Below are 27,330 nucleotides of genomic sequence, written 5' to 3'. Positions count from 1 at the left end.
ATATCAGTTAAATGAGTGAGTGTGAATTGTCTTTACTCACGTGAAGCTTTCATGTAGGTCTGCAGTCGCAGTGATCCGATTAAAAGAGCTGCAGAGTGGTCGGTCATCACAAGAGGTCTTTAGCAGCGAGTGTTGACAAACGCTGAGCTTCCCTCAGCCTCAGGTAGGTTTATTGAATTAGTCAACGGATCTGTGCCCATCTGTGCAAAAACCGACTTGCCAATCTAGCAACTTCAAGCTTAAAAATCAACTCCTGCTCAAATAAATTAATAAATAACATCAAAAAGTTAGTTTATTGTCGATTCCACTAAACAAAATAGTAAATTTTGTATTTTCTCCTTGATAACGTCAAACTTAAAGGGATATTCAACCAAAAATAAAAATTCTATCAGTCGTTTCAAACTTATTAGACCTCCGTTCATCTTCGGAACACAAATTAGCCTAATATTTTTAGAGCAATCCCAGAGCTTTTTGATCCTGCATAGACAACAAAGGGTCCTACCATGTTCAAGACCCAGAAACATATGAACATTGTTAAAATAGACCTGTGACATCAGTGGTTCAATCGTAATTTTATGAAGCTATGAAAATACTTTTTGTGTGCGAAAATATAATAATTTGTGTTTCAAAGATCTTGCGGTCCGAAGATCTTACGAGTCTGGAATGACATGAGGGTGAGTAATTGACAGCATTTTCATTTTTGGGTGAAATAACCCTTTAAGCCACTTATAAAGTACATCATGAAATAGCCTAATGTTACAAAGAAAACATTTCTGAAATGAAGAAAAGACACTTTTGCTGACTTTTTCTTTTATTTAAAAATATAGCGGTTATAGCCTTGAAAAGGCTGGCAAGCATGAATATATATACATGATGAACAGAAATTGTAGCAAAGATAGGCGAGACAAACTGCACTATTATCACATAGAGGGAAAACATGAAGATAAATTCGCTAAATCCACCTCAAACACAGCCACACAATTTCAGATATAAACAGACTTCTCTCTTTTACTTGTTTTTATCTTGCTAAATTTAAAATGCACTGCTAGCACAAGGCTATGCAAATAAAACAGAATGCTAACCTCATGTCTTTTTCTCTCTCCCTGAGGTTCATCTTGAAGCAAATTAGGTAAATTCTTGCTAAGCATTTTTGTCTACACTAATCAAACCAAGATGGATCGTTTGGCCCATATCTGAAATAGTAGATTAAGGCAAAGCCTAATTAATTCACCATGTTAAATGATATTCAAAAGTCAGGCTTACTAGGCAGTACATGGTAGATTAGATTTGGCACTTTTCTGCTTAAGGCTGACATGACCACAAGTGTGAAGCAGCTGAGAATTCCTGGTAAATCTCATCTTACTGTAGTCTTGACATCGAAGACTTGTCTTCACGGTGCCTGATCTTTAATTCAGACACAGTAAGTTTGCAGACTACTACAGTTAATTCACCCATGAGGGTCTGCAGTAATAAAGGCCTCATTTTAGTCATGATCATCTGCTATACTGTACGTAGACATATGCACACAATGAAAAAGTCAAAAGATAAAACAGAATCAATGAATTTTAGTGTCTTTGCTCAACAGTGTATTAAAGCACCCCAGTGAATTTACTGAGGAGCAATACCAGTGCCATAACTTGCTAATTTTAGTTAACACAATTAATAAAACCGACATGTTCATGTTTAGAAGACATGACTTAACACAACTGACTTTTTAGTTGTACTTGACATGACACATATTGTTTAACCAATGGTTTAAATGTTTCAATGACAGCGACAAACTGATCAAAAACTCCAGCAATAAACAGCAGTAGTCCCCCTCGCACGCCATGAAGTGCAGGAAGGAAGTGGTGAGATATGCAAGATACTGAGCAAGCAACTACTATGCAAAACACGTATAGACTGAAAACTTAGATCTGGTGGAGGGACACCTGTTGCCACTCTTCCAAAAAGTGGACTATGATCAGCCTCTGGAGAGGTTCTCAAACATCCACCACCTTCAAATCATCAGCATTCGAGCTCAGACCAGCGCAGTGTGTAATCAGCTGCACAAGGACGTTTCCTGAGCTTCTCAACCACAGTAGCTCTTAAAATGACAGTTTTACCAGATGCATGACTGAATTATATGTAATCTAGAGATAAAGTATTTGTAGGGCTTTGACAATGCAACCCCAAGAATGTGTGCAATAAAACATTTGGATTATCTCTCTCTTCCAACACAACATTACTTTTCTGACAATGGCAGAGGGCTGATATTAACTTATTATATTAAATATATTGTACCTTTATGCAGAGGGCCACTGAACACTGAATCATATGATTTACTTTAATGCGCTAGTGCTCTAAATCAAAAGAACCATTATCTTTAGCCACCAAGTCATGCAGGGTTCCCACAGCTTGTGACCAATGAATTTACATGACATTCCAGTTACTTGTGATTACCAGGCAAGGATTTTTTTTTAACAATTTCATCGAGAAGGCAAAACGCAATTTTTCACAAAGTATTTTAGAGCTGAGAATAACTTGGGAAAAATCCATGACCTTTACATTTTGAAAAAATCCCTGATATTTCCATTTTACAACTGTGGGAACCCCGCATGGGACTATGGGAAAATGGCTTAAAACAGCATCTGTTTGCACAAGTGAAGTTTACGGTTTTGGTGATGTATGTATCCCCTATGCATGTCTTTCCTTTAGCAGAGCTATCAGTGGAACTTGTAGCAGGTCCCTTTTGGACTCAACACATCCAGCTGCTCACCTTAGCATGGGTCAGTAGTGTGACAGATGGCTTTGGTGTCTGAGCTAAAGCAGTCTCCCCAACTTATCACTACAGGGACACAAGAACCTGAGGCATCTGTCCATCTTTGACGTGCTTACATCTACACACCACATTTCTCCTCTTTACACAATGCCAAATTCTGGTTTGAGATGTTTATCTCTCCATCCCCAGAAAGGTTTACTGATTGTAGGGCTTCATACCCGGATCTCATCATCCTCATCTTCCATGAAGGAGGAGAAGGCTGGTTCATTGTCTGGGTTGCAGGTGTTGTCGGTAATTCCAATATCTTCCTCGTAAGGCTCACTGATTTGTTTCTCCTCCAAGGTGGCTGAACCTGAGCTGGAAACTGAGCAGCTATCGAGGTGATGTGGGTGTTTGTGGTGTGGTTCTGGGGTGCTGGTGCCTTCGCTCTGTATCTCCAAATCAACAGAGCTGGGAGCCTTCATGGGACCCTCTCTGTGAGCGACTAACCCCTCTGGTTCCTCTTCTTTCACAACAACCTCCCTTATTTCCTTACCCATTTCCACTTCTCCCAGGTTGCAGTGAAGAGGAGATGCACGTCCCTCACTGCTCTTGCCTTCTTCAAACCCCTGGTCATCGTCTTCCTTCTCCATGACCCCCAGGATGTCCCCCAGCATCGAGGGCCCAAGATCAACATGGAATGACATCACAGATTCAGTTTTCTTCAGTCCTCCCCTGTTGTAAGATGGGGAAGGTCGCAGGTCGGTCAACACCCCGAAATGCTTCTCATGGAGCTCCAAGTCCAATGCTTCAGCAGAGGCCCCATTGGAGGGGCTGGAGGTCAAGCTCTTGAGAACCCTCTTGTCCTCTTCCTGTCCTTCTTCATTGTTCAGAAAGGGTAAGGACATGGCATTCTTCACAAAGGTAGGCGACTCGCTGGGAGAAAAGTGGATATTGTCTCTCTGGTCTACTCTGGTGACGGACTGAGAGCGCTTGCTGCTCCGGAAGGTACGAGACAGCAGTCCCGGTTTTGGAGAGCGAGGATAGGTGTGGCTCTCTTGGGATGGTTCTCCAGATCGAGTGCTGAGGAAAGAGGTGTCTCCGAAAGCTTCCCCGCTGCGCCCTACATGCATGGTGTGCCGGAAGTCACCCAAGGGAGCGCTGATCATCTCAGTAGTGAGGTCCATACGAGAGCGCCGTTTGGTCTGAGACCCTGCCACCAGCTGCTTTAAGATGGGCATCTTGGTTTGCACAACTCACAAACCCAGTTGCGTTTGACCGGTGCTGTTGTGGTTTCAAGAATAAGTGGTTTTCTTCTAACGAGTCCTAAAAGGTTATTGGTTCAACCAGATTTTGCTCAGCTCGACTCTGTCCAGTCTTGATGGCTGTCACTTCAGTTGCCAAACAGGAGATAATCTGTAATTGGGAACAAACAAGATCAAAATCAAATTTCATAGTTAACTGGAGATGACATCTTGACTCTAAGCAAAACCACAGTGCAAAGCCAAGAAGTTAAGTTAATTATAATGCTGTGTTGTTTGACTTTCTGGGTGCAAGATCAATACAGACAGAAGAAATTGGCAGTCCAGGCTGAACACAGGCAGTTCCAGGATGTCTTATCAATGTGTCTGGCCAGAATACCAGCAGAAGCTGCAGTGTCATTCTTTTCCCTGGGCTAAACTGCAGAAGTGTTTCTGGCATTCAGATGAGGTAAGGGTCAGGATTCTTGTGATCAGGCAGCTGGAGTTTCAATCATTAATAGATAAGCAGAGACTGATAAAATAACTTAGTGGAGAGTTTAACTACTTAGTGAAATACTTATGGTGTCATGAGGAATATCCTTATAGGACGAATTTAAAGAAACCTGCCACAAACTATATTCTACCCCAAAATGAAAAAGGAAATTGTATTTTTTACAAATGTTATTGGGATGATTAAAGGTGACTTATGAAAATCTGAATTTTTCCCATGCTTAAGTGCTATAATCGGGTCTCCGGTGTATCTGCCAACCCAGAAAACGTGAAAATGAACAATGCAGTATTTTTTTTTTTTTGGTAAGCCTTTCTCTGTGGATAAACAAGCCACTCAGATTTCACTCCCCCCATGATGTGGTAAGGGGATCTTATTATAATATTACCACCCCTTTATCTGCAAGTTTCCACCTATGGCACTGCCATTCTGTTTTTGCAAGCAACAACGGTGTGTTTCGCCATGGCGAAAGTTCAATAAAAGCATGCTAACTGTTCTGTCTTTGGCTGCACCGATGAGCACAGAACAATATTTAGAGTCCCAGCCTCAGAGGAGACAAGAGAGCAGTGGATTTATTGATTTATTTACTGAATATTACGCTGCTGCCGCAGATCTAATATATACATGCAATGTATTTCACAGACATAACTGTTTTTGTAACTTGTGTGTTTTTACCATAAACTTGTGTGTATTTGACAGTTTAAGCGCAAAAAGACATGAAGAAAACCAGTTTCGTACTCACATGCCATGTGGCAGCCGTTTTCTGTGCGCTTGCTTTGGATGTGCGCTCTCAGAAAACCGTATATCGGAAGTTTAAATTAATGTCCCCTTTAACATTTAAATTTTATGACTTTGTCAAATAGGAAATTGTCAATAAATAAATGGGAATTAATTAAAAACATGTTAATGATCCTACAAGAATACACAAGTACATCTTGTGACCAGCTGCCAATGATACTTTGTCTGCTATATCATCTCATCGAACAGCATTGCTCTGCAGTAAAGATAAGACTGTTTAACAAGTGACAGCTACTTCCTCTGTAATCATCCATGACTGTACAAATGGCAAAGACAGAGGAACATGGTAAGCCATGACCCTATTGATGGCTCGGGGTAACATTATTTCACATGACTCTAAACTTAACCTCTACTCACTGAACGAATTAGCTCATCAGGGACAACCAAAATTAATATCAAATTAAGCGTGAACACATTTACACAAACAAGTGCAAACCTCAGGCTCTAAACACCACAACAAGGTCTGACGCTCACCTCGCTTTGAAAGAATACCCTCGCCAGAGAGTCTTGTGGCATTATTCCCAGGTCTGTAAATTAAAACTAAGTGTGAGAGATGGGCCAGATGCTTTTTCCTGTCACTGATCTACTGTAATATTCATGCAGTCTTTTCTTTGAAAACGAACAACAAGAGGTGCCTAACCAACTCATGACCTCTTTCTAGCTGAATCTTCCTCTACCAGCTTCGTCTGCACTTCCTCAATGTCCTTACCTGCCTGTGTCTCTATAGCAACACCCCTCTGCACACAAACAGATGTTAGCGTTTCCTGTCAGCATGCATGCATTTTCTTCCTTTTAGTATTAACCAAGCGATTTCTCTCAAACTGTACTGTTCACTGATCAAAATGTATCTCCATTGTCAATGACTAAATTAAAAACCTAAATTATCCACAATGTTTTTAATCAATTATGCACAACCTCAATGACTAGAACAGAATTATCACCCTCTTTGGCATTAAAGATTAATTACACAGCACAAATTACATACCATGTCTCAGAACCACTGAATATCAGAAATCACTGGTTAAATAAAGGATCATGAACATCTTCTATTGTGTCTTTTGTTAAGAGACTGACTGAACACATGCAGCCAGCACCCTCCCTGAAGGCAAGAGAGAAAGCGGATAAGGCTCAGGCTCAGCCAATGAGAGATGAAGTCCTGCGGCTCTCCGCTGCACACACCCGTTTCCATGACATCATTTCATGGGTGCTCTGGGCAGGGGACAACGAGCCCACCTGAAAACAAAGCAAGCCTCCAAAATGATGCCCAGGAAATCAGGGTAGCCATGTCAATATTAGTATTGTTTTTTTACTGTAAATTAACCAAGTTGTAATGCCTTAGCTTAAAATAATGACATTTAGCTATTTAAAAGATACTTTTATTCAAGACTTATGAAGCATTTCATCATTCAAGAGCTAGTAATATATCTGATGTTGCCAGGTTTGTAGACAAGTACAGAAGCAAGAAATACAGAGAGAGATATATTATATATATATATATATATATCATATACTGCTGTTCAAAAGCTTGGGGTCAGGTCAGTGCCGATAGCCTTGTGTGCAGCATGTTGACATTAAGCGTGCCGTTTCTATACAGGCGTCCTGAGTTTGAATCCTGGCTTGAGGACCTTTCACAATTTTTTTATTTCTTTGATGGAAAGCTCTCATGCAAGGCTGAATTTACTTGATCTAAAATACAGTAAAAATTGTAATATTGTAAAATATTATTACAATTTAAAATAACTGTTTTCTATTTAAATAGATTTTAAAATGTAATTTATTTCTGTGATACAAAGCTGAATTTTCAGCATCATTACTCCAGTCTTCAGTGTCACAATCCTTCATAAATCATTCTAATATGCTGATTTGTTGCTCAAGAAACATTATTATTATTGTTGTTGTTATTATTATCATCATCATCATCATCATCAATGTTGGAAACAGTTGTGCTGCTCAATATTTTTGTGGGTTCGTGATAGATTTTTTCAAGATTTTTTGATGAATAGAAATAGAAAACAGCATTTATTTGAAACAGAAAACAAACAAAACAAATTCTATTAATATAAAATCTTTACAGTTATTTTCGAACAATTTAATGCATAATTTATTTCTGATGCAAGTATTCATTTCTTTGAAAAAAAAAAAAAAAAAAATCGCCCAGTAGTGTATGAACTTTTTGTATATATTGATAACTAACTAAACATGTATCTATCAGTCTAAACTCAAAAGCACAGGTAGAGGGTTCTAGTCATAGTAGGTTATCGCTTACCACTTGTGTGCTAGTTCAGACCACTGCCGATGCAACTGGTTAGCTTCTGCTTAAAAGTTGTTGTTTTATACAGTCAGCTACAATATTTCCCCCCACCACAACCAAAAAAAAAAAAAATGCTTTAAATACAATGATCACCATTTCCCAAAAGGGGCAGAGTCTGTTTGTCAACTTATTTGAAAATAATGTAAATATAATTTTCTAAATAGAAATATGGAAGTTTAATAAGACTAACAAATTGTTTCCCATAAAAATGGGCACAAACAGAAGGCCAAAAGGGGACAGTGAGTAATCAATATGCAAAATTATTCAGTTAGAGACACAAATTACAATGCAGAACAACAGTTCACAGCATTCTGGAAAAAGACAGCAGTGTTTACATGAGGTGTTGCTACTGGGTGGCATGAGCTGGAAGAAAAACAAGCAGTAGATGAAAGATGTGAAGCCCTAAATCCCCTAGACACACAGTTCCACTGCATTTCTGTCCTGTCCCACATACACCAAGGCCCTAAACATACACAAGTATGTGAACACACACACACACACACGTCTAGCCAAGCAAGCTCAATTTTGTGTATTACATGTATTGAATTACTGAAATGTATCATATTCATTGTTCAAGTATTCACATAGTTGTAATTTGTGTACATGAATAAAGTATGTTTCTGGCAACACACTTCTATATAGACACATTATAATCTTAGGCTACGTCCACACGAAGACGGGTTTCTCCGTATCCGATCTTTTTTTGCCTCAAATTCCGTAAACACGGAGTCGTCTCAGGAAATACCTGCGTCCACACGGAATCACTGAAACCGACTGAAAACGATGTAGTACACATGCCAGACCCATATGTGGCGCTGTAATTCTGCCACAGAGATACACAAAAAAACAGAGAAGAAGACTTGGACCATGTGCGTAAACCTTGCGCGCTGAATATAAACTAACACACAAAGCATAAGATTTTGCTTTAATAAAACTAATGAGCTCAGTAGGTTCTGCAGCACGAACACAAGCACGTAGTCTGACATTGTTGTTGTTGTTGTTGTCGCTGTTATGTGACGTAGCGGTGTCTGATTAGGGGCGAGACGTGGGCTGATGACGTCATCATTTCAGAAAATATACGGATTCGCCGTCCACACGAAATCATGAAAACGGCGTTTTCAAATTTATCCACCCTGGGACCCGGTTTCAAAAATGATCGGTTTCACTCTTCGAAAACGCCGGTTTCGTGTGGACGAATACGGTAAAAAATGTATGCGTATACAGAGAAACCCGTCTTTGTGTGGACGGGGCCTTAATTAGTCCAAACACGTCCTAACATGCTCTGTTAACACATATTGCAGGAAAGATAAACGACCTTTGGTTAGCAGCAGTCCATGTGCATCTCTGGACCAGTTTATCAAATGCTTCTGATTGGGAGGAGCTTTATTTATAGACGTGCAAATATGATGCAAGTGCAGGGAGCATGGAAAGGCAGCGTGGGAAACAACAGGCCTCTGAAGGGGTGAGTGACTTTCCAAATACCCTTACAACGTCTGTGATAGTAACGCAGTTCATGGGGAGAAGTTGGACTTCCTCTGTACAGACTAAACACACCTCCCTCTCTCCCACTATCAGCTCCTCCTTCTCTACATCCCTGCGACCCTATACATACTAACCTCTGACCCTGTGTGAGTTTAGGAGGTTTAGCACATCTCATAGAAAAACATAAACACACATAATGCACTCGGGATGACTTTGGTTTCAAAAAGCATCTCAGAGCGAGCCATAAATCCTGATTTTGAAAATCAGGGACCGTTTGAATATTGCAGAATTTTTTAATCTACATAAAAAATATAGAAAGTGTGTATTTCTGCCCCACTGGCAGCAAACCAGAAATGCTAACTGTATGTCAACCCTACACATTGTAATATAATATATTTATTATATTACATTACCTCTTTGACCAATATAGGGTCATAAGTATTATAATATAATGTAGTAATAATATAATATTGTTGTGTGACGTAGAGCCATGGATCAAATTATATTATATTATGTTACTAGATTACATTACAACCCGAATTCCAGAAATGTTGGGACGTTTTTTAAATTTGAATAAAATGAAAAATAAAATAATTTCAAATCACACGAGCCAATATTTTATTCACAATAGAACATAGATATAACAAATGTTTTATATGAGAAATTTATGCACAAAATGAGCTAATTTCAAATATGATGCCTGATACAGGTCTCAAAATAGTTGGGACGAGGGCATGTTTACCATGGTGTAGCATCTCCTCTTTTAATCAAACAGTTTGAAGACGTCTGGGCATGGAGGTTATGAGTTTCTGGAGTTTTGCTGTTGGAATTTGGTCCCATTCTTGCCTCATATAGGTTTCCAGCTGCTGAAGAGTTTGTGGTCGTCTTTGACATATTTTTTCTTTAATGACGCACCAAATGTTCTCTATAGGTGAAAGATCTGGACTGCAGGCAGGCCAATTCAGCACCTACAGCATCAGGGTTGTAGGTATTATAACAGCCTATAATATAATGTAGTATAATAGAATATTGTTGTGTAACAGAATCATGGATGTTATATTATATTATATTATATTAGTCCAATGTAGGGTTGTGGGTATAAAATCAGCTGAATTTGTTACCTCCGAGTTCTTGTCATATTTTATTACCATAAACTATAGCGAATAAACTGTGATGTGAGAAATGTTGAAGGTGTCTGAATAAATTTTGGTTTGACTGTATCTATTTGATAAATGAAGTTAACCAATTAACATTATACATACTCTTTTGGTTTCTGTACCCAATATTTAAAAAAATGACAAATGCAATGAAAATATCGGTATCGTCTTTGGTCTTTGCTGTGGACGAACAGAAAGCTTGCTCACTGTGAACAAGCGTCTCTGTCTGAATCAAACAAAAGTGCTGAGTGCATCCTAGCACTCAGACAGTGAATGATCTACTGTTTGTCTGTGGAAGTTTTTCTTTGCCTGCATGAGCAGAGGCGCCTAAACTAAACCATAAATAATTGATCACATGCTTCCTGCTCAATACCAGAATCCTCAAATCAGCTAAAAAACAACAACAGCTGAAGCAAAAAAAGACGCCTTTTGCTTTAATTCAATTATAGTGTCATGCTGTGAAAAGCCTGCAACTTAAAAATAAAAAGTTATTTCCTTGCAGTAGCAAACTGAATGAACTGTAAGCCACTCAGTTCATTAATTATTGAGGGAATAGATTTCTAGAAGTGAGTAGTGATTCCTACTGGACATAAATCTGTCAACAGTGATATGATGTGATAAGGTGTGTGCATCCAACTGGGACAGATCCGTCTGCCTGGGTCTATTAGGAGCCAGTGACCTGGACGGAGGCCCTCATGACCCCGGGGCCGCACAGACAGAGACCCATATGGTACAAGTTAACTTACACTACCTCAGATCTTTACATAGCAGGGGACACCAAGACTGGTAAATAAACTAAAAGGTTTTTATTTATTTTAACTCTTTCCCCACCAGCATTTTTGGAAAAAGGTTGCCAGCCACCACCAGCGTTTTTGCTGATTTTCGCTAAAATTTCATGGCCCCCAGAACATTTTGTTGTATGAATATTTGAACATGCAATAAAACAAAATAAAGAACAGACCCTCTACTTTCAAACAAACAAACAAAAATCAGTTTTAATCTAGCTTCAAGCATTGTTTTTTTTAATCAATACTTGAATGTAGGTAGGTTTCATTAAAGAAAAAGAAAAAATTTAGCAAAACAAATCTAATTTTTATCAAATACTACATCTGGATCATATTCAGTAATATTAGCAAAGCAAAGATGTGGTATCATCAGTACTCCCAAAGCTTGCACAGGCCTTTACCACTTTCTGGATTGACATTTCACTCTGTTTAGGCAGTTTTCATTTATATGCGGTTAGTGTTGATGATCGCATTATTTTTCATATGCATATGCTTACATATGTGATCACTCGTTTCTGCATCTTTCTGGTCTGTGATTTTGATTGGCACTTTCTAGACTCATTCAGGAGATGCGTAATAGCGCCCCTAGCATATAACAGTTAAAACACGGAAAATTCTGTGTTTGGCGGGGAAAGAGTTAATGTGTCCTTGTTACAGTGCAATTATAGGCTATTTTCCTATCTATTTTCCTTGTATTTATGCATAAATTAAATAAATGCTATTACTATAGTAAATGCATGTAATGTGTATAACAAGGACACTATAAAATGCAGTGTTACCAAACTAATTGTATACAACCCCAACAGATATTGGTATTAAAAGGCCTATTTGCATCAAAAACAAAATGAGAGAAAAAAACTCTGATGGTCTAAAATCAACAAAGATTAGTTACACAAGAGCCTAAATTCCAGAAATTAATTTTACATGCATAGAATAGAATCCAGTGTTGTTATTGTTAAATAAAACTAAAACTGACATTTCTTAAAGTGTTTTTTCAATCTAAATAATATATATATATATATATATATATATATATATATATTATATGAAAAACCTAAACATTTATTATAGTTAGTATAGTTAGTTTCCAAAGCAACATTTCGCACAAAAAAAAAAACAAACTTATTTTGTGCTGTTCTTGTGTCCTGTTTTCACGCCGTGATGTGAACAGGCCTTTAAAGAGAGTGTGAAAAACGTCAACGTCTGACCGTTTTTAATAGCAGCAGCACGACTACGGATGTTGATGTAAATGTAAACCACTCGTGAAACATCTTACATCTACCAGAAATGGCCTAAATATCTGGAGAGCAGACATTGACCAGAGCTGATTCAATTCCCCATAATGCATTCTGGTGGTGGTTGAGGAGAGACCCCCACCACATGATTGTGAAGCGCTTTGGGTGTACAGCAATACACAATAAAGCGCTATATAAATGCAACATTCATTCATTCTCTCCGCAGCAAAGTGACTAAGCACCTACAGCGTCTTCTCAGGCCATTTGTCCGCCCAGTTGCCGATAACCCTAAAAACCAAATCAGGCCAGCTCTGAAAAGCCAGCTAATCTAGTAGCGCTGCTCAAACGGGCCTCAGATAATGCTAAGCCTGTCATTACTGGTGGAGATCTAAAGCTGCATGCGGAAAGGATGAGGGGAAGGGCGAGTAAATATTATTCACCTGAGATAAGATAATCTTCACACCATGGTCCCTCGTTACCTTCTCTTCCGTCACACGTTGTGCAACACCTCAGCGTGATGCCTCCTTCCCTGAGGTGTCTTCTGCATTTGCTCACAAAAGGCTACTGGGCTGAATGTGGCACGACTCTTATACAGCACCAAAACAGCATGATAATAGTCAAGATGGGGCTTTCAAACAGATTAGTCTTAAGTTTCAAGTCGCCATTATCTTGGGGTCAATATCTTGACTGCTTTGTGGTGATTTGGATGATGTAAACATCTTGGCTGCAACTAAAAATGGTGTCTCACCTTGCCATCTAGCATAATAAATGTCAAAGATGTCTGCTGTAGAGACGTCACAGAAGAGACCAGAGGCGATTGTAACTGGAGGAGAAGGGCAAGAGTGATGACGCTTTAGCACAGAATCTCTCTCTGCCAGAGAAACGGAGTACAAAGATTTGACCATACAAGATTTCATCTAGGTTGTGAGAATGAAGGCAGTTGTAACTGTATTTATGAAGTGATAAACAAAGGATGGTTGACTGAATATTTTTTGGAATTTATGAACAATTTGTAGTGATCCAATCAAAATGACGAGTCAAATGAATATGCAAAATATACAACAAACTTAAAAGCATTATGCTGTCTTTTCAGCTGAAAACAGAATTAAATCATTTCAAGTGACTATAATTTAGGTACTTAAACTATTTATGTAATACTATTTTATATTTATTAGTTTTTATTTTTATATTTAATACATTTTCATATTTATCTATATTTTTATCTTATTTATTTTATATTCAACACATTCATGTTTTATATTTGCATTCCTCATATTTATTTCAATGTTTATTTATTCATTTTTTATTTTTATCATTTAAATTTTAATTTGTCTTTATATACATTTATTTTTGTTTTTTATATTTACATTAATTTATATTTATTTTATATTTAATATATGTTCATATGTATATTTTATTTTCCATGTTTTTTACATTTAGATGTTTGTTTATATTTGTATATTTATTTTTGTTCTTAAATTTACATGTATTTATATATTTAACACATTTTCATTTTTTTTTACTTTATATCTTTTCATATTTATTCAATTTATATTTATGTATATTCTTATATTTAATTTTTCTGAATTACATTTACTTTATTTTCATTTAATTATACTTGCATTTCTCTTTCTTCCTTTCCGTCTTTGCCCCTAGTCTCTCCAAATTCATCATCTTGACTTTAATTTGAATGTGTATTCAAATGGTGAAGAGAAAAAAAAAGTACTTGATATAAATGTACAATCCTAAAATAACTATGCAATGATTTTCACTGTACTAACTGGACATTGTTGTGTTTGAGCAAAGAACAATAAAGTCAGGATTATTCACACAGTAGAAATGTTGGAGTTTACACACACAATCCATTGCTATTGGCAGGAATAATCACGTCAGCACATCTATATTCATTCTGCTCCAAAGCAAAATATTGTCAATATATAAGGTGCATATTTACAGAGGACGGCCCTCTGATACAGCTCCCAAAACACCGGCAGACAGATGACAGACAGACAAACACACGGCTAACTGAACAAATGACTGTAAAACTGTATCCTCATGTAACCTCACTTCTGGCATGAAGTATTCACTCACACAGGAAGTGACCATCTGAGACACTTGTAAAGGGACAGCCATAGTTTGTTTTGTTTTTACGTGCAGTTTGGGGCCTGGTTTACCTAAAATAGATGAAACCACAACAACAGACCAGTGTGGAGAAACAAGAATTCAAATAATGGTGCTTCAGTCTTCATGAAGTGTTTACTTGTTATTAAGTGCCTTTGTAGCTTTTAAAAGTTAGATTTCATTAACCTGAATACTGGGTAAATATAATTGGTTCTTTATTTTATCAATCCTGTAAACACAATTTGATTTGATATGTATTGCTTAAATATCAGAATTTTGTTTGTAAAACACAGCAGACAGCCAGGGAACAGACCATGTTATTATTTAAGTAATAACATTAAATTAATTGTTAATGTATTTATACACCATAAGATGAGTATTTCTATCTATACACACGGGACGATAACCTTAACTATAGTTTTGATAATCGTTCTAATTCTATGAGAATAGGGAGGTCCACAACTATATCAATAATGGCTCAGAGGAACAATTTCTTTGGAATCCCAGAACGATTTTCCATCTGAGGAACGATAAAACATTGACATTCAATTAGAATTAATCTTGCTTTTAAGAGCTTGCGCATTTAAAGCGGCAGACGACAAAACTGCAGCATGCTAATAATAAACAGAATGTTATGATCCGCTGATTTGGACATTAAAGTTGTTTTTATAGTCATTGTTTTTAGTGTGAATGGGCCCCAATCATCTTAAACTGGCACTTGCTGAACAAGCAAGTCATTAAACTTTAGGGGCTGTGAGTAAAAGAATGAATGGATATTGACTTAACCAATAAAGAACCCTTTAAAACCAGAACATTAAGTCTGGATTATCAAGTGAAATATGGTTTGATTCCTGGTGCAGCAACAAAGACCGAATGACGTGAAACAGATAGAGATTGTAAGCGAGGGTTTTTTGGACAGGAAGGGCAAAGTGTCTACACCCTCCCATCCCAACAGAACTCCCTGCCCTTCCGTAGGAGCATAAACACACCATAAACTCAATTCTCCATCACACTAAACAAACAAACAGCCCAGGCCTCCATAAACACAACTGTTATTGGTACTCCCATGACGTTCAACTGCGTTTCCATACAAATTGCATCCATCTTACTGTAAATCCAGCACAAATCAAAGTGAAAAACACTTTATGCATTCAAAAAAGAACATGGACAACTAATAAAACCAACGTCAATCCTTTAATTGCATGTAAACCTTCAGAGGTGTACCCCTACAGCACTAGAACTTTCCTTTGCACGCGTCGCTTTAATGAGAGTCTATTTCACCAAAAGCCAGGTTTGACGTTCATTTTAAACGACTGAAACGGCACCTCGACATTCAGGAGAGGTGATCTGGAGGTTTTTTTTTTGGTTTTCTGTTGGTGCGTCATGGAAAACAGAAAAGAGAACGAGTGACAAAGCCACACTCAGATATTCAAACAATGCCATATTACTTCCAGTGAACTTTTTATTGTATAACAACAAAGAATTGCATCTACAACAACCTAGTAACCCACACAATGAAAAATGCACCTTCCCTACCTTCATATTCTGATACTGAATAGATTTGACATATAGAAGTCAAAAATAGTGTTACAAAAGATTAACAAAAAACAGTTGCTAAGTAGTTTCTACCTGGTATTAAGCATTTTCAGTGATCTGATCACAAGTAGTCAACCGAGACGCATTAGTGTTTATAGCTGGTCTTAAATACATCTCCCGTGACCCCTTGTGTTCAGATTTCATCTAGACACTCCTCTCTTTATTTTGTCACACTCTACATCACTTTCACAGGAGTGCGGCAAATGTGAATATGACAATGAATGAAGCCATTATACTGCATATAAGTGGGAAAGAAAGTGAATGGAAAGAATACAAACAGTAAAAATGATTTTAGTCATAATCCATGTGTTAGGCACATAGATAGTGAAGTTTGAATTCGGCCCAATTTTCTTCAGGTCTGCAGTAGAGTGGTTCTCATTGTCTGCATTTTCGCCAAAACATCCATTATAATCAATGACAAAGTTTACACTGTTCAACGAGTGTTTTCACTGTGTTGGTTATATTGAAAGCATTCGTAAGATTGCATAAATCATACTGCAATACGGAGATCATTGCATAGTATGCTCTGTTCATATGACTGTGTTCGGCTGCAATGTAGTGCTGCAACATTCAATGCAACTTGAGTAGTTCTAAATATAATGCAATAATCAGCGCTTTTCACGATCAGTTCATCGCGGTGGTTATTATAATAAAAACCCAGTAAAATCTCTGAAAGAGTTCCTTATGTAATGCTCATTTCATATGCAAAGATGATAGCCAATCATAGCAGTGGGCGTTTACATTGAAGTCTCACAGCAGACACACCCCTTCCAACGGACTGTACAAAGCTAAAGTCAGGGAAGGAAATTCTAAATTAAAACATCTAAATTATGTCCATTTTTGGTGAAAAAAAAAAATGGTCAAGATATTTTAAGGTCCAATTCTTGCTATCAACAAACCATTAACTAAGACTTTTGCCTTAATACACTCCCAATTTGCTGCTTATTAATAGTTAGTAAGGTAGTTGTTAAGTTTAGGTGTTCAGTAGGATTAGAATACGGTCATGAAAAATATGTGCTTTATAAGTACTAATAAACAGCCAATGTGTTATTAATAGGCATGCAAATAAGCAAAGTTAATAGTGAGAATTGGTCCCTATGCTAAAGTGTTAACAAAAAAAAATAAAAAATACTAAGATTATAAATACACTTCAGGGTACACAATTTCATGACCATTTAAAATTTAAAAGGCAAAAACAGGTATTAAAAGAGGATAAAACAACTAAGGTAAAACAAAATCAGTACTTTTTTTAATTAACCTAATAGGCTAACTGGTTTTGTTTTGTTTTGAACCAGGATTTGCATCGCATTGGAAAAACCTTGATATGTGAGGTAGTCTAACTTTAAAAGTGTGATTTCAAAACCTGGGCAGTAGTGTATTTATTTATTGTTTTAATCTTAAACCCATAAGAATTTTTAACGAATATACTTTTTTTCTAGTTACACAAAGCTAACTAACAAAACACAATCCTTACCCTTAATCTACTACATCAAGACTGGATCGACTGGAAACGTCAAGCAAATTAATAGGTTTAAAAGACCAGGAAGAACCTTTTTGACTTATGGAATCCAGAAATCTAATGTACAGTTGAGTAGTTTCCTCAGGTAGCCACCTGATTTGAGGTACCATGTCTATAGCACAACTGGTGCAGGAAGTAACAAGGCGAAGTTTAATATTTAGGCTTACTACGGGGCTATTGAATGCTTGAATCTGGTTGGCTGACGAATGTTCTAAGGTGTGCAATTATTTTCAGGGAAACGCACAACGAACTTAGTTCCAGGCAGGTCTTGACCGCATTACATGACCATATCGGTTCGCCAAATTATTTGAGTTATTTCACAGGTCCTTACAGCAAAAGAACCAAAACCCACAACGACACTGGCCTAACAAATGAATATATCATCTAATCAGTGTCCTGAGGTGTGGCAACCGTAGTATAAGTGGAATAATTGACTTTGGTCCGTTGAATTATTAGAAAAATAATTGTTCTAATAATTCAACAGCCCGTCATCAATTATTCCTTACTTAATTATGAGATTCTGATGCTTCCCCTATAAATGCCACCAATTAAACAGTGCAAGATTCTGATGTTTCAGGGTTTGTTTGGAGAGGTTACATAAAGTTTAACACGGTCAGTGAATTGGCAGTGGATCAGAGACAGTGATTGTGGGTTTAGATGAGGTTGAATTCACATAGCTTTACCCTGCCCACTGTATCATGTCAAATAAATCTCATGTGATATCTCCATCTGCAATTGGTTTCATCAAGCATGTTATTTCCACCTAATCTCATTCCTCTTTACAATTTGTATTTGTATGATGATACCATACATACTAGCGGCTCTTTCAGACATTTTTCAGCCTCCGGCGCTTGACATAGTTGCCCTGTTCTGGGGAAAAATACAGTTTATGTGGAATTTCCTGGAACGTGAAAAGGCTGGATACACATTCAGCCACACACAGACATGCAGAGCTGTCGAGGTCGAGGACATGTTAACACACAGCACAGAGATAAATACCACTAAAAACATACTGTAATCTTCTTTTTACTGTATATCATGTGCTCTTTTACTGGGAAACTAATATTATCCTTTTAACACCAGATGATCTTATTTTTCCATTAGAAAACAAACAGAAACAGATTACATAGTCCAAAACACCCTCCAGGAAATCAATTAGGGTGTCATGTACTAGAAAATCCTAAATTGAATCCATTTCATTAGTTTTTTTTTTATTAAAAAAATAAGGGACGTGGAACAAACAAGCAATGTACATGCATTCAAACCCATTGAGGCTGACAAAAGATCTCATAATTAAGACACTTTGAAAAAAGCCCAGGGCAGCAGTTGAACACTACAGTAATGAGGTTCATGGCACACTATTCAAGTGCAAATGAGAAAGCTAAAACAATAAAACTGACTTCCAGAGGCAAGCACACACACACACTTCTGCTAATTCTGATATAAATGCAGGTACAGTTGAGATACTGTTCTCTCAAAAGTTTGAGGAACAGATTTTCTCACCAAATTAGCAGAAGTCATTTCAAGCAAACTAACAGAAAGAAAACATATGCTAGCAATGTGAACATAAACTTGTACATCTGTTCCTGGCGGTCTGTTTACTGAGAGGGGAGTGATGTATGAGAAAATGGGAAACACATTAACCTGGGTACCAGGATGACCAGCAGGTGCTGAACTTCTCTAACTAAACAAACACATTTATCAACTGGTACACGTGTGGACAGACAGACCTTTATACACAGACCTTTAGACGCACTTGAGTGTTGCTCCATTATGCCATCGCCAAAGTCAACCATGAATTCATATGGTGATTAGACATGTACAATAACTTTGTAACAACAGTTCCCATCGACAAACTATTGCTATTACAGCTGTTCATACTAATGTGAAAAATGAATATGAGATCTGATGAATGATTTCATTCTGTGAAAATTAATATCAACATGATCCACTAACATAACAAACAGAAAGAATCCAAATACTGCAGTCTTAATTTTGAATAAAATCTTTAGTTTTATAACAATTGTGGGTATGTGGCTTTGTCCTGTTTTTTATGTTTCTTTTTAATACATAAAGTATCAAACAAAGTAGGCCTATCATATTAATATTAAAAGTTAATAATATTATAAGTGTGCACATTTATATACATTTAAACCCATTTCACTTTCACTATGTATATATATATATATATATATATATATATATATATATATATATAGTGAAAGTGACATACAGCCAAGTATGGTGACCCATACTCGGAATTCGTACTCTGCATTTATCCCATCCAAAGTGCACACACACAGTAGTGAACACACACCCGGAGCAGTGGCCAGCCATTTATGCTGCGGTGCCCGGGGAGCACTCCCTCCACCTACAATCCCTGCCGGCCTGAGACTTGAACCCGCAACCTTTGGATTACAAGTCCGAATCTCTAACCATTAAGCCACGACTGTCTGTGTGTCTGTGTGTGTGTGTTTTATGAGGACACAAATTTGTATAATGATATGGGTATGAGAGAGGTATTACAATATGAAGGTGGTTTATGACGACACTGCCTATGTCCCGTAATTCAAAAGGCTTAAAAAAAAAAAAACATACTAAATGGTGTTTTGTTTTTTTTATCTAAAAAAAGTGTAGGACTGTGTACTGTGTAGGACAATAGCACACACAGTTTGTTCAGTATAAAAACCATTATGCCTATGGAGAGTCCCCATAAACCACAAAAACCAACATGTGTGTGTGTGTGTGTGTGTTTGTGTGTACAAACTGAATTGTGAATGTAAGCTCAGAACTGTACTCTGAATCACAAGAGAAATACTGAATTCTGAGTTTTTATATCTCGCAATTCTGACTTTTTTCTCCAAACTGTGAGCATGACAATTGATCAGTTTATGTCTCTGAAATACCTTGTAATATATAGTATTTAGTGTGTGTATGTATGTAAATGTACACATATCCGTTTGCTTATAATGATTTAAACAGTAATTTAACCTTGATTAAGACATTGGTTTGTACCACAATGTAGGTCAGGACATTCAAGTTCATTACATTCATCCATTGCCATTCCGACTCCCATTGCACTGGATCTTCCCTTTGTGACAGACCTCTCAGTGGTTTCTCTCAGTTGCGTTTATAAACCTGCATTCAGTTCACAACAAAAGAATGATACACTGCACATGCTGTGCGCCGATTACTACACCGGCAATATTTCATTGCAGTCACGCACATGGACATCAGCACAGTGACCGAACACAGAGTGAGCAAATGTGAGCTCTTGATAAGGAACGAGAGAGAGGATGAATATTTAAGAGCGTTTGACTCGTGAGTGTAGCGCATAAAGAACAATGATCCAGCTGACCATGTGGAGCATGATGTTGACGGATCCTCATAGAAATAAACAATGAACACACAGAATGCGCTTCTATCAACGGAAAGGAAACGTTTTTATGCAAATGCATGCAAATGTTTAACAGTTTCATTATTTAATCCTATATTGTAAGAAGAACCGTATATTCCCAAAATGATGAAAAGCTTTCCAGAGAGAGACTGGCGACCCTCCCTTATTCGATCATGGTTTTGAAGACTGATGGAGGTCTCGTGTTAGTAATGCAGTGCAAACTAATGAGTGGTTTGGCTCAACAAACTAAACAAAAACTTTGGCCTAGCCCAATACCACCTACTAAATAATGGCTCAATTGGATTTTACTTTGAATAAGAAAAATTTACGTTCACAAAAGTGCTGAAATAATCGCTATTCATGTAGGTTTATATCTCAGTCTCTTTAAAATGATCTTAAAAACTTACTGTTTGTAGCTAATGGTGTAATCCATACACTGTGCAGCTTGTGGTTTTATCCCCCGGGTGTGTTAAAAAGCCTTTCTGTTTGTTTGAGCTAAATATTTCCCCGTGCTCTTTTCTTTTGTTTCTTTATAGGTACCACATATATCTCTCAGTTGTGCCCATACACACAGACAGCCGCCCGCATCCTTCCTGTGTCAAGCTCTGTTGTAAACTCACCGCTCTTTGCTATAAACCCCGCCCCTTCTCTATACAGACACGCCCCCTTTATATTAGATACGCCCCTATGCACGCCGCGCTTAAAGAGACAGCACAATTAATACAGCTAACGTACGATTGACTGGCTGCTTTGTCACTTTAAACTTCACTATTTTGGTAAACTTCACAAAAACCATCAAGAACACTTTCTAAAATCAAAGAAAGACATGTGAAAAAAACGAAGTCTCTCTCTCTCTCTCTCTCTCTAAATAAACCACAATAAAATTAGAAGAAAAAAAATTATAATAATAATAAATAAATTATATATATATATATATATATATATATATATATATATATATATACAACATTAAAGCGCTGTTAGACCTAGTGTGACCTGTTTACATCAGATTTTCCCCATAATTAAACTGGAGCATTGCTTTTATTTTATAAATGGTTTCAGATCGGTCTGAGCTTTAGGAAAGCTATTAAAGATGAACATCCTGTTCAGATTCATTTCTGTGCTGCTGAATTGATTTTTTTAACAATTAAGTGAAGTGACATTCAGCCAAGTATGGTGACCCATACTAGGAATTCGTGCTCTGCATTTAACCCATCCAACATGCACACACCCAGCAGTGAACACACACACACCGTGAACACACACCCGGAGCAGTGGGCAGCCATTTATGTTGCGTTGCCCGGGGAGCAGTTGGGGGTTCAGTGCCTTGCTCAAGGGCAATTAATCCTTAAACAGTCCGTATTGCGTGCAAAAAGGGTGTTACTGTGCCTGCCCTCCCAATGGCCCTGCCTTTGTCTTTGAATGTCTCTTTGAAATGCAGTTAACTTGATAGGGATCTTGAGGGGAACAGTTGTTAGTCATTGTGCCATTGAAGGTCTAATCAGTACCCGATGGGTTTAACTGTTGTTTGTATATTCACATAAATCAATTTGCAAAAGGCCATTATGTGTAATTTGCACCTCAGACACGCGCGTTCAAGGCCTTTGGCACTGTGTGTACAGAAGAAAGGCATGTTTGAACAGTGTGATCACTATCTGCTCTCAACAGTCAAACAGTATGCTCATATATCACTGTTTTTGTTTGTTTGTTTGTTTTTATCAACCTGAACCATCAGTGGCAGTTGCATAGTAAAAGATGCAGCCATTCTCATGTTAAATGATGGAGTAGCACATTATTACAAGAAATCTTTCATGGTCTTAACTGGATAAACAATTTGACAGATAGTACACTGAGAAAGACTGTTGGTCACAATCTTGCATCATGCAGTTACTGTCCTTAACATTATATATGTGCTGATTTATTTTCATATACAGATAAAGTATACTTGTAATGTTTGTAGGTATGATTATTGATGGGTTTTGTCTGCATAGGCCACACTATAAGCTTGGCCTCTCCTCCTTACTGTGTTATTATTTCTCATCTCTCTTGTGACATCTCTGCTCTTACCACCTGATGTCCAGATCGATGCTTTCCGGCCTGGAATAAAGAGATTATCTCCAGGCGAACTCTCCCACATCTAAACTCAGTTTCTTCAGATGTTGAATGATTCAGCACTCACTTACCCATTCTCATCTGGCCCAAATCTATCTCCACTATAGCTGCAGGGGAATGAGGCAAGAACTGCTGAAACACCTTGTTTCTTTATGGATTTTTTCTTTTCTTTTTCATTCCCCCTTTTTTTTTTTATGTCAAAACATGCATTAAATCTCATGCATTAAATGAGACTAAAATACACCCTAGTTATTGACTAGTACTATAATGGCCAAAAATGCTTGTTAAATTTACTGTAAAACTGGCTGCTGTGTGTGTCTGTTCTGTATTATATTATATTATATATGCTGAAAACCTGGACTTTCCATGAACTGTGGTTAATAAACATATTTAGATGCCACAGTGGTGCCACACAAACACAAAACACCATCAGGACAACACACAAGACACTAAAATAATGTAGTAAACATCAGCTAAATTATACAAACAGAACACAAAACCCCATAATGTACATTACTGATAATAACTATTCAAAAACACATACATTTATAGAAATAAAATAATCCAAATATTAATATACTGTATATATATACACAGTACAAATAAAAAATTAACTATAAAATGTAATCTAACAACTCTTTACTTCAACAAAACAATTTTTACAGTATTTTACAGTACAATTACATTATTATTATTTTAAAAATATCTATATTTTTATTGAACAAAATGTAAGGTCTGTTGGATTTTTTTCTTTGTAACAGTAATGACTATTACATTGCTACACAAGATTTCTATTTCAAATAAATGCATTTCTTTTAAACTTTCTGTTCATCTAAGAATCCTGAAAACATAAAGGTTTCCACAAAAATATTTATCAACACAAATGTTTTAAATGTTGAAAATGATAAGAAATGTTCAGCTTTGCATCACAAAAATAAATTACATTTGAAAATATATTCAAATAGAAAGCAGATATTTAAAATTGTAAATTGTATTATTTTACTGTATTTTCTATCATATGAATTCAGCTTTGAATAAGCATAAAAGACTTTCAAAGACATTTAACATTTTACCAACCACAAGCCTTTTGGTAAATACGGTAAAGAAAATGTTACTGTATATTTTTCCTCAATAAAATGACAAAAAAAAAAAAGTCTATTCTATATATATATCAACTATCAAAAAAAACTATAACTATCAAAAGCCAAAGCAAGACATCAACAGAAACACTGAAAAATAGAGTAATTTATTTTAGATATGAACCATGCCTTGGTTCAATATAATTCATCAAGTTTTGTACAGCGATAGTCACCTCACAGAGAACAAGACAGGAGATATTGTCAATCATGATCATCGTAATTTTCATCATAAAGACTGCTGCTGTTCTTCTTAAGTTAGAGTATAAAACCAGTCGATTATAAATAAATTAAGCATATCTGCTGACATACACGTAAGCATACTGTATGTGTACACTATGTCAAACTGTGAACCATAAAAACACATTCTACAATATATTCAGAGAAATACATACAATGCCATTTGTAAGAGCAGACATTTTTATCAGTCTCTGAGCAACAGATGACTCGATGACGTTTGCGATTCGTCTGTAGAAAATCAACTGACACAGTGTGACGTCACCTGTCCATGAAGCTCGTATGCTAATGATGAAGATGGAAGATATTGACCCACACAGTATCTTTACACTGCTGTGTACAGATTTGCACATGCACAGACATTTTAAGTGATCATTCTTGACCGCACGAGTATTATTAAATGGATAGTTCACCCAAAATTGCAAATTCTGTCATTATTTACTCATTTTGTACTCATTTTTTTTGTGTGTGTGTTGAACACAAAAGAAGATATTTTGAAGAATGTTGGTGAACAAACAGTATGGAAAAAAAAGTTACTATGGAAGTCACTGGCTATCGTCCATTGTGGTTACCACCATTCTTTAAAATATCTTATTTTGTGTTCAACAGAAGAATGAAACTCACGCAGGTTTGGAACAACTTGTAAATGACAAAATTTTCATTTTTGGATGAACTATACCTTCAAGATACTCGTTATTTTCTTTTCTTTTCCAAATGCATTATCATATCCTCGAAGACATCACAGATGAGACATCCTTTGCTAACATAAATGCAAGTGGCCTTGTATTGAAATTCCATATCGCTATAAAAATTGTTTCCTTTTCTTCTCCTCAGTGTTCAGTTGGTTTAAGAAGCAGAAAAACTCTCCCAGAGACTCACATTGGCACAAATTCACAGTTGTTACACTTTGCCTAATGCAAATGCATTATTAATACTTCAATATATTTTGCATTATTTAATTATATCTTGGGAATCGGGTGTTTTTTTCTTTTTTTTTCACGAAAAGTGACATAACTCTTTCTTTTTGTCCATGGGTTTGAAAACTGAAGTTTGATGATGGTAGCACCAACTAATGGGTGGTGATCCTCAACAAACTGTACAAAAACATTGACACAACACTGATGATAAATCATGTAAATTAAAATGCATTTAGCCACATTATGAGCCAAATTTCCATTCCAAATTTATCAAAATAGGATGAAAATAATGACTTAACCTTTGCAGCTTCTCCTTAGCTGGACATAAGCAAAGAAGAAAATGTCCTGTTTGAATCCTACAGAAATTCCAAACTTTTTTTTCTCTTCAAAATGGCTTTTCACACTGCGCGTCACCCCTGGTTATCATCATTCGGAACACCCCTTTTAAAGCCATGTGAAGGAACGTTGTAATTTTGAAGCATAGTTAGCAACGATATTTCCTCAAGATTATGAAACCCTAATTTTGTGCTCTTAACTCTGCATTACGCTGTCAAACTTGATCTCATGTCTCACATTCACATGTTTTGGACAGTCACGGAAACACTGTGAGCTATATACACTGTCGTTTCAGCGTTTGAGGGGAAAATGTCAAAAGGTGACAGAAAACAAGTGAATTGTTTTATTCTTAGCTTCATAGACTGAAAAGACCATTCAGAAAAACTTGATAGTGCAGTCGGCAATATATAATATGAGGATGTGCAATGCTAAAGCCAATATGTAAACAAGTAGTGTGCTGAATTTGTCCAATCAGCGACACTGATAGTGACATTAACCTAGAAATGTAAGTTTATGAATACCTAGGATTCATTTTTAACCCAGGGTAAATTATGAACAATGTGAAATGTGAAACATATGACTCAGGTTATGGTTAATTATTTCAAGTGTGAGAAAGTTTGCTGTCTAAGGAGTTGAAAATTCTCTCTTTTTTCAGTTTCAAGAGACTGACACTACTAAAATCAGTTTTGCAATATTTTTGCTTTTTAGAAATATTCTGTCATTGATTTGTGCATGAATGACATCAGAGCAATATCACATAAACAGAATGGTAGAGATGAGCTGTGGAAATCTGTTTGTTTAATCATTTACAGTGGGGTCCAACAGTATGAGACCATCAGCGTTGTCTTTTCTTTGTCTTAAATATTTAAAAATACTAAAACTTAACTGAAACTTGAAAAATAAAAAATAAAAAAGCAAACTCCAGATGGCCTCAAACTTTTGGACTCTACTGTATATTATGCAGTCACGTCATATTTGACTTTTTTATATATTTTGCACACAAAATTTCTTTTTCAGTGAAGGATGAAGTTAATGTATTTTAAAATTTACAATCAATAAATGATTCCCTTCAGGATGATTGTCTGCGTTTCGATGCTCGTACACATATATAAACCCACAGTACACCTGCACACCTGGCAAAATGAAATCCAAAAGCAGCTTTTGATGTCCAACAAGGTGTAGCGAAAAAAAAAAAAAATTACAGACCAATAATACCGCAGGAATCCCTCCCAGACGTGTTGTCATTGGAATGAGAGTCTTGTATCAAACAAATGAGGAGAATCCTGTGGCCGGGTCCTGGGCAGATGTGCCCAGGCTGCTAGGGGGCCTGTACAGGGTGTGCTGGCTGTGGTTGTCAGAGGTCAGCAGTGACGGCGTGGGAGTCCGGCTGCCCTTGGGCCTGAACAGGGTGCCCTGGCCCTGGGGCTGCGGGGATGGATTGCTGTGGGGTAGCAGAGGTCGTAACGGTGGCAGTGGGGGCGGGTGGGGGTGGGACTCTTGTTCCGCCACCGTGTCGGGCTGGGCATAGCCGTACGCCGGAGGCCGAGAGACGCCCTTCTGCTGCCGGCGCCAGGAATTATAGTAGGTGGGGTCACTGATGTAGTGGTTGACGAAAGAGTGGGTCTTCTGCCGGTTTGGATCCAACTCGTATTCGCTATCACTGCCCTGTAATTGAATGAGGAAGACATGATCTGTTACACCT

General features: G+C 37.1%; 2 protein-coding genes across 2 annotated transcripts in view; both read right to left on the bottom strand.

The window, feature by feature from the left end:
- Positions 1–797: 797 nt before the first annotated feature.
- LOC306849502 (cdc42 effector protein 4-like) lies at positions 798–21,508 on the bottom strand. The gene is made up of 2 exons (XM_079384583.1): positions 21,298–21,508; positions 798–4,156 (listed from the first exon to the last, which is right to left on the bottom strand). Exon 2 carries the CDS (start codon positions 3,979–3,981, stop codon positions 2,974–2,976), a length of 1,008 nt encoding a protein of 335 aa, XP_079240709.1. The 5' UTR covers positions 3,982–4,156; positions 21,298–21,508; the 3' UTR covers positions 798–2,973.
- A 2,725-nt stretch (positions 21,509–24,233) lies between these two features.
- The window catches only part of LOC306845240 (protein sidekick-2-like), a 112,155-nt gene continuing 109,058 nt past the window's right edge, over positions 24,234–27,330 (bottom strand). Inside the window, exon 44 of the mRNA XM_079377927.1 lies at positions 24,234–27,293. Within this exon, the coding sequence (XP_079234053.1) occupies positions 26,892–27,293 (402 nt within the window). The 3' untranslated portion in view covers positions 24,234–26,891. The remainder of the gene's footprint in view (positions 27,294–27,330) is intronic.

The sequence above is a fragment of the Barbus barbus genome (genome assembly GCF_936440315.1).
Source record: "Barbus barbus genome assembly, chromosome: 3".
Taxonomy (NCBI): domain Eukaryota; kingdom Metazoa; phylum Chordata; class Actinopteri; order Cypriniformes; family Cyprinidae; genus Barbus; species Barbus barbus.
The sequence above is the reverse complement of the archived record's forward strand: the minus strand, read 5'-3'. Positions and strand labels throughout refer to the sequence as shown.

What these genes read in the sequence shown, in the direction of transcription:
- LOC306849502 (XM_079384583.1), bottom strand. Translation starts at nt 3,981, where the DNA reads ATGCCCATCTTAAAGCAGCTGGTGGCAGGGTCTCAGACCAAACGGCGC.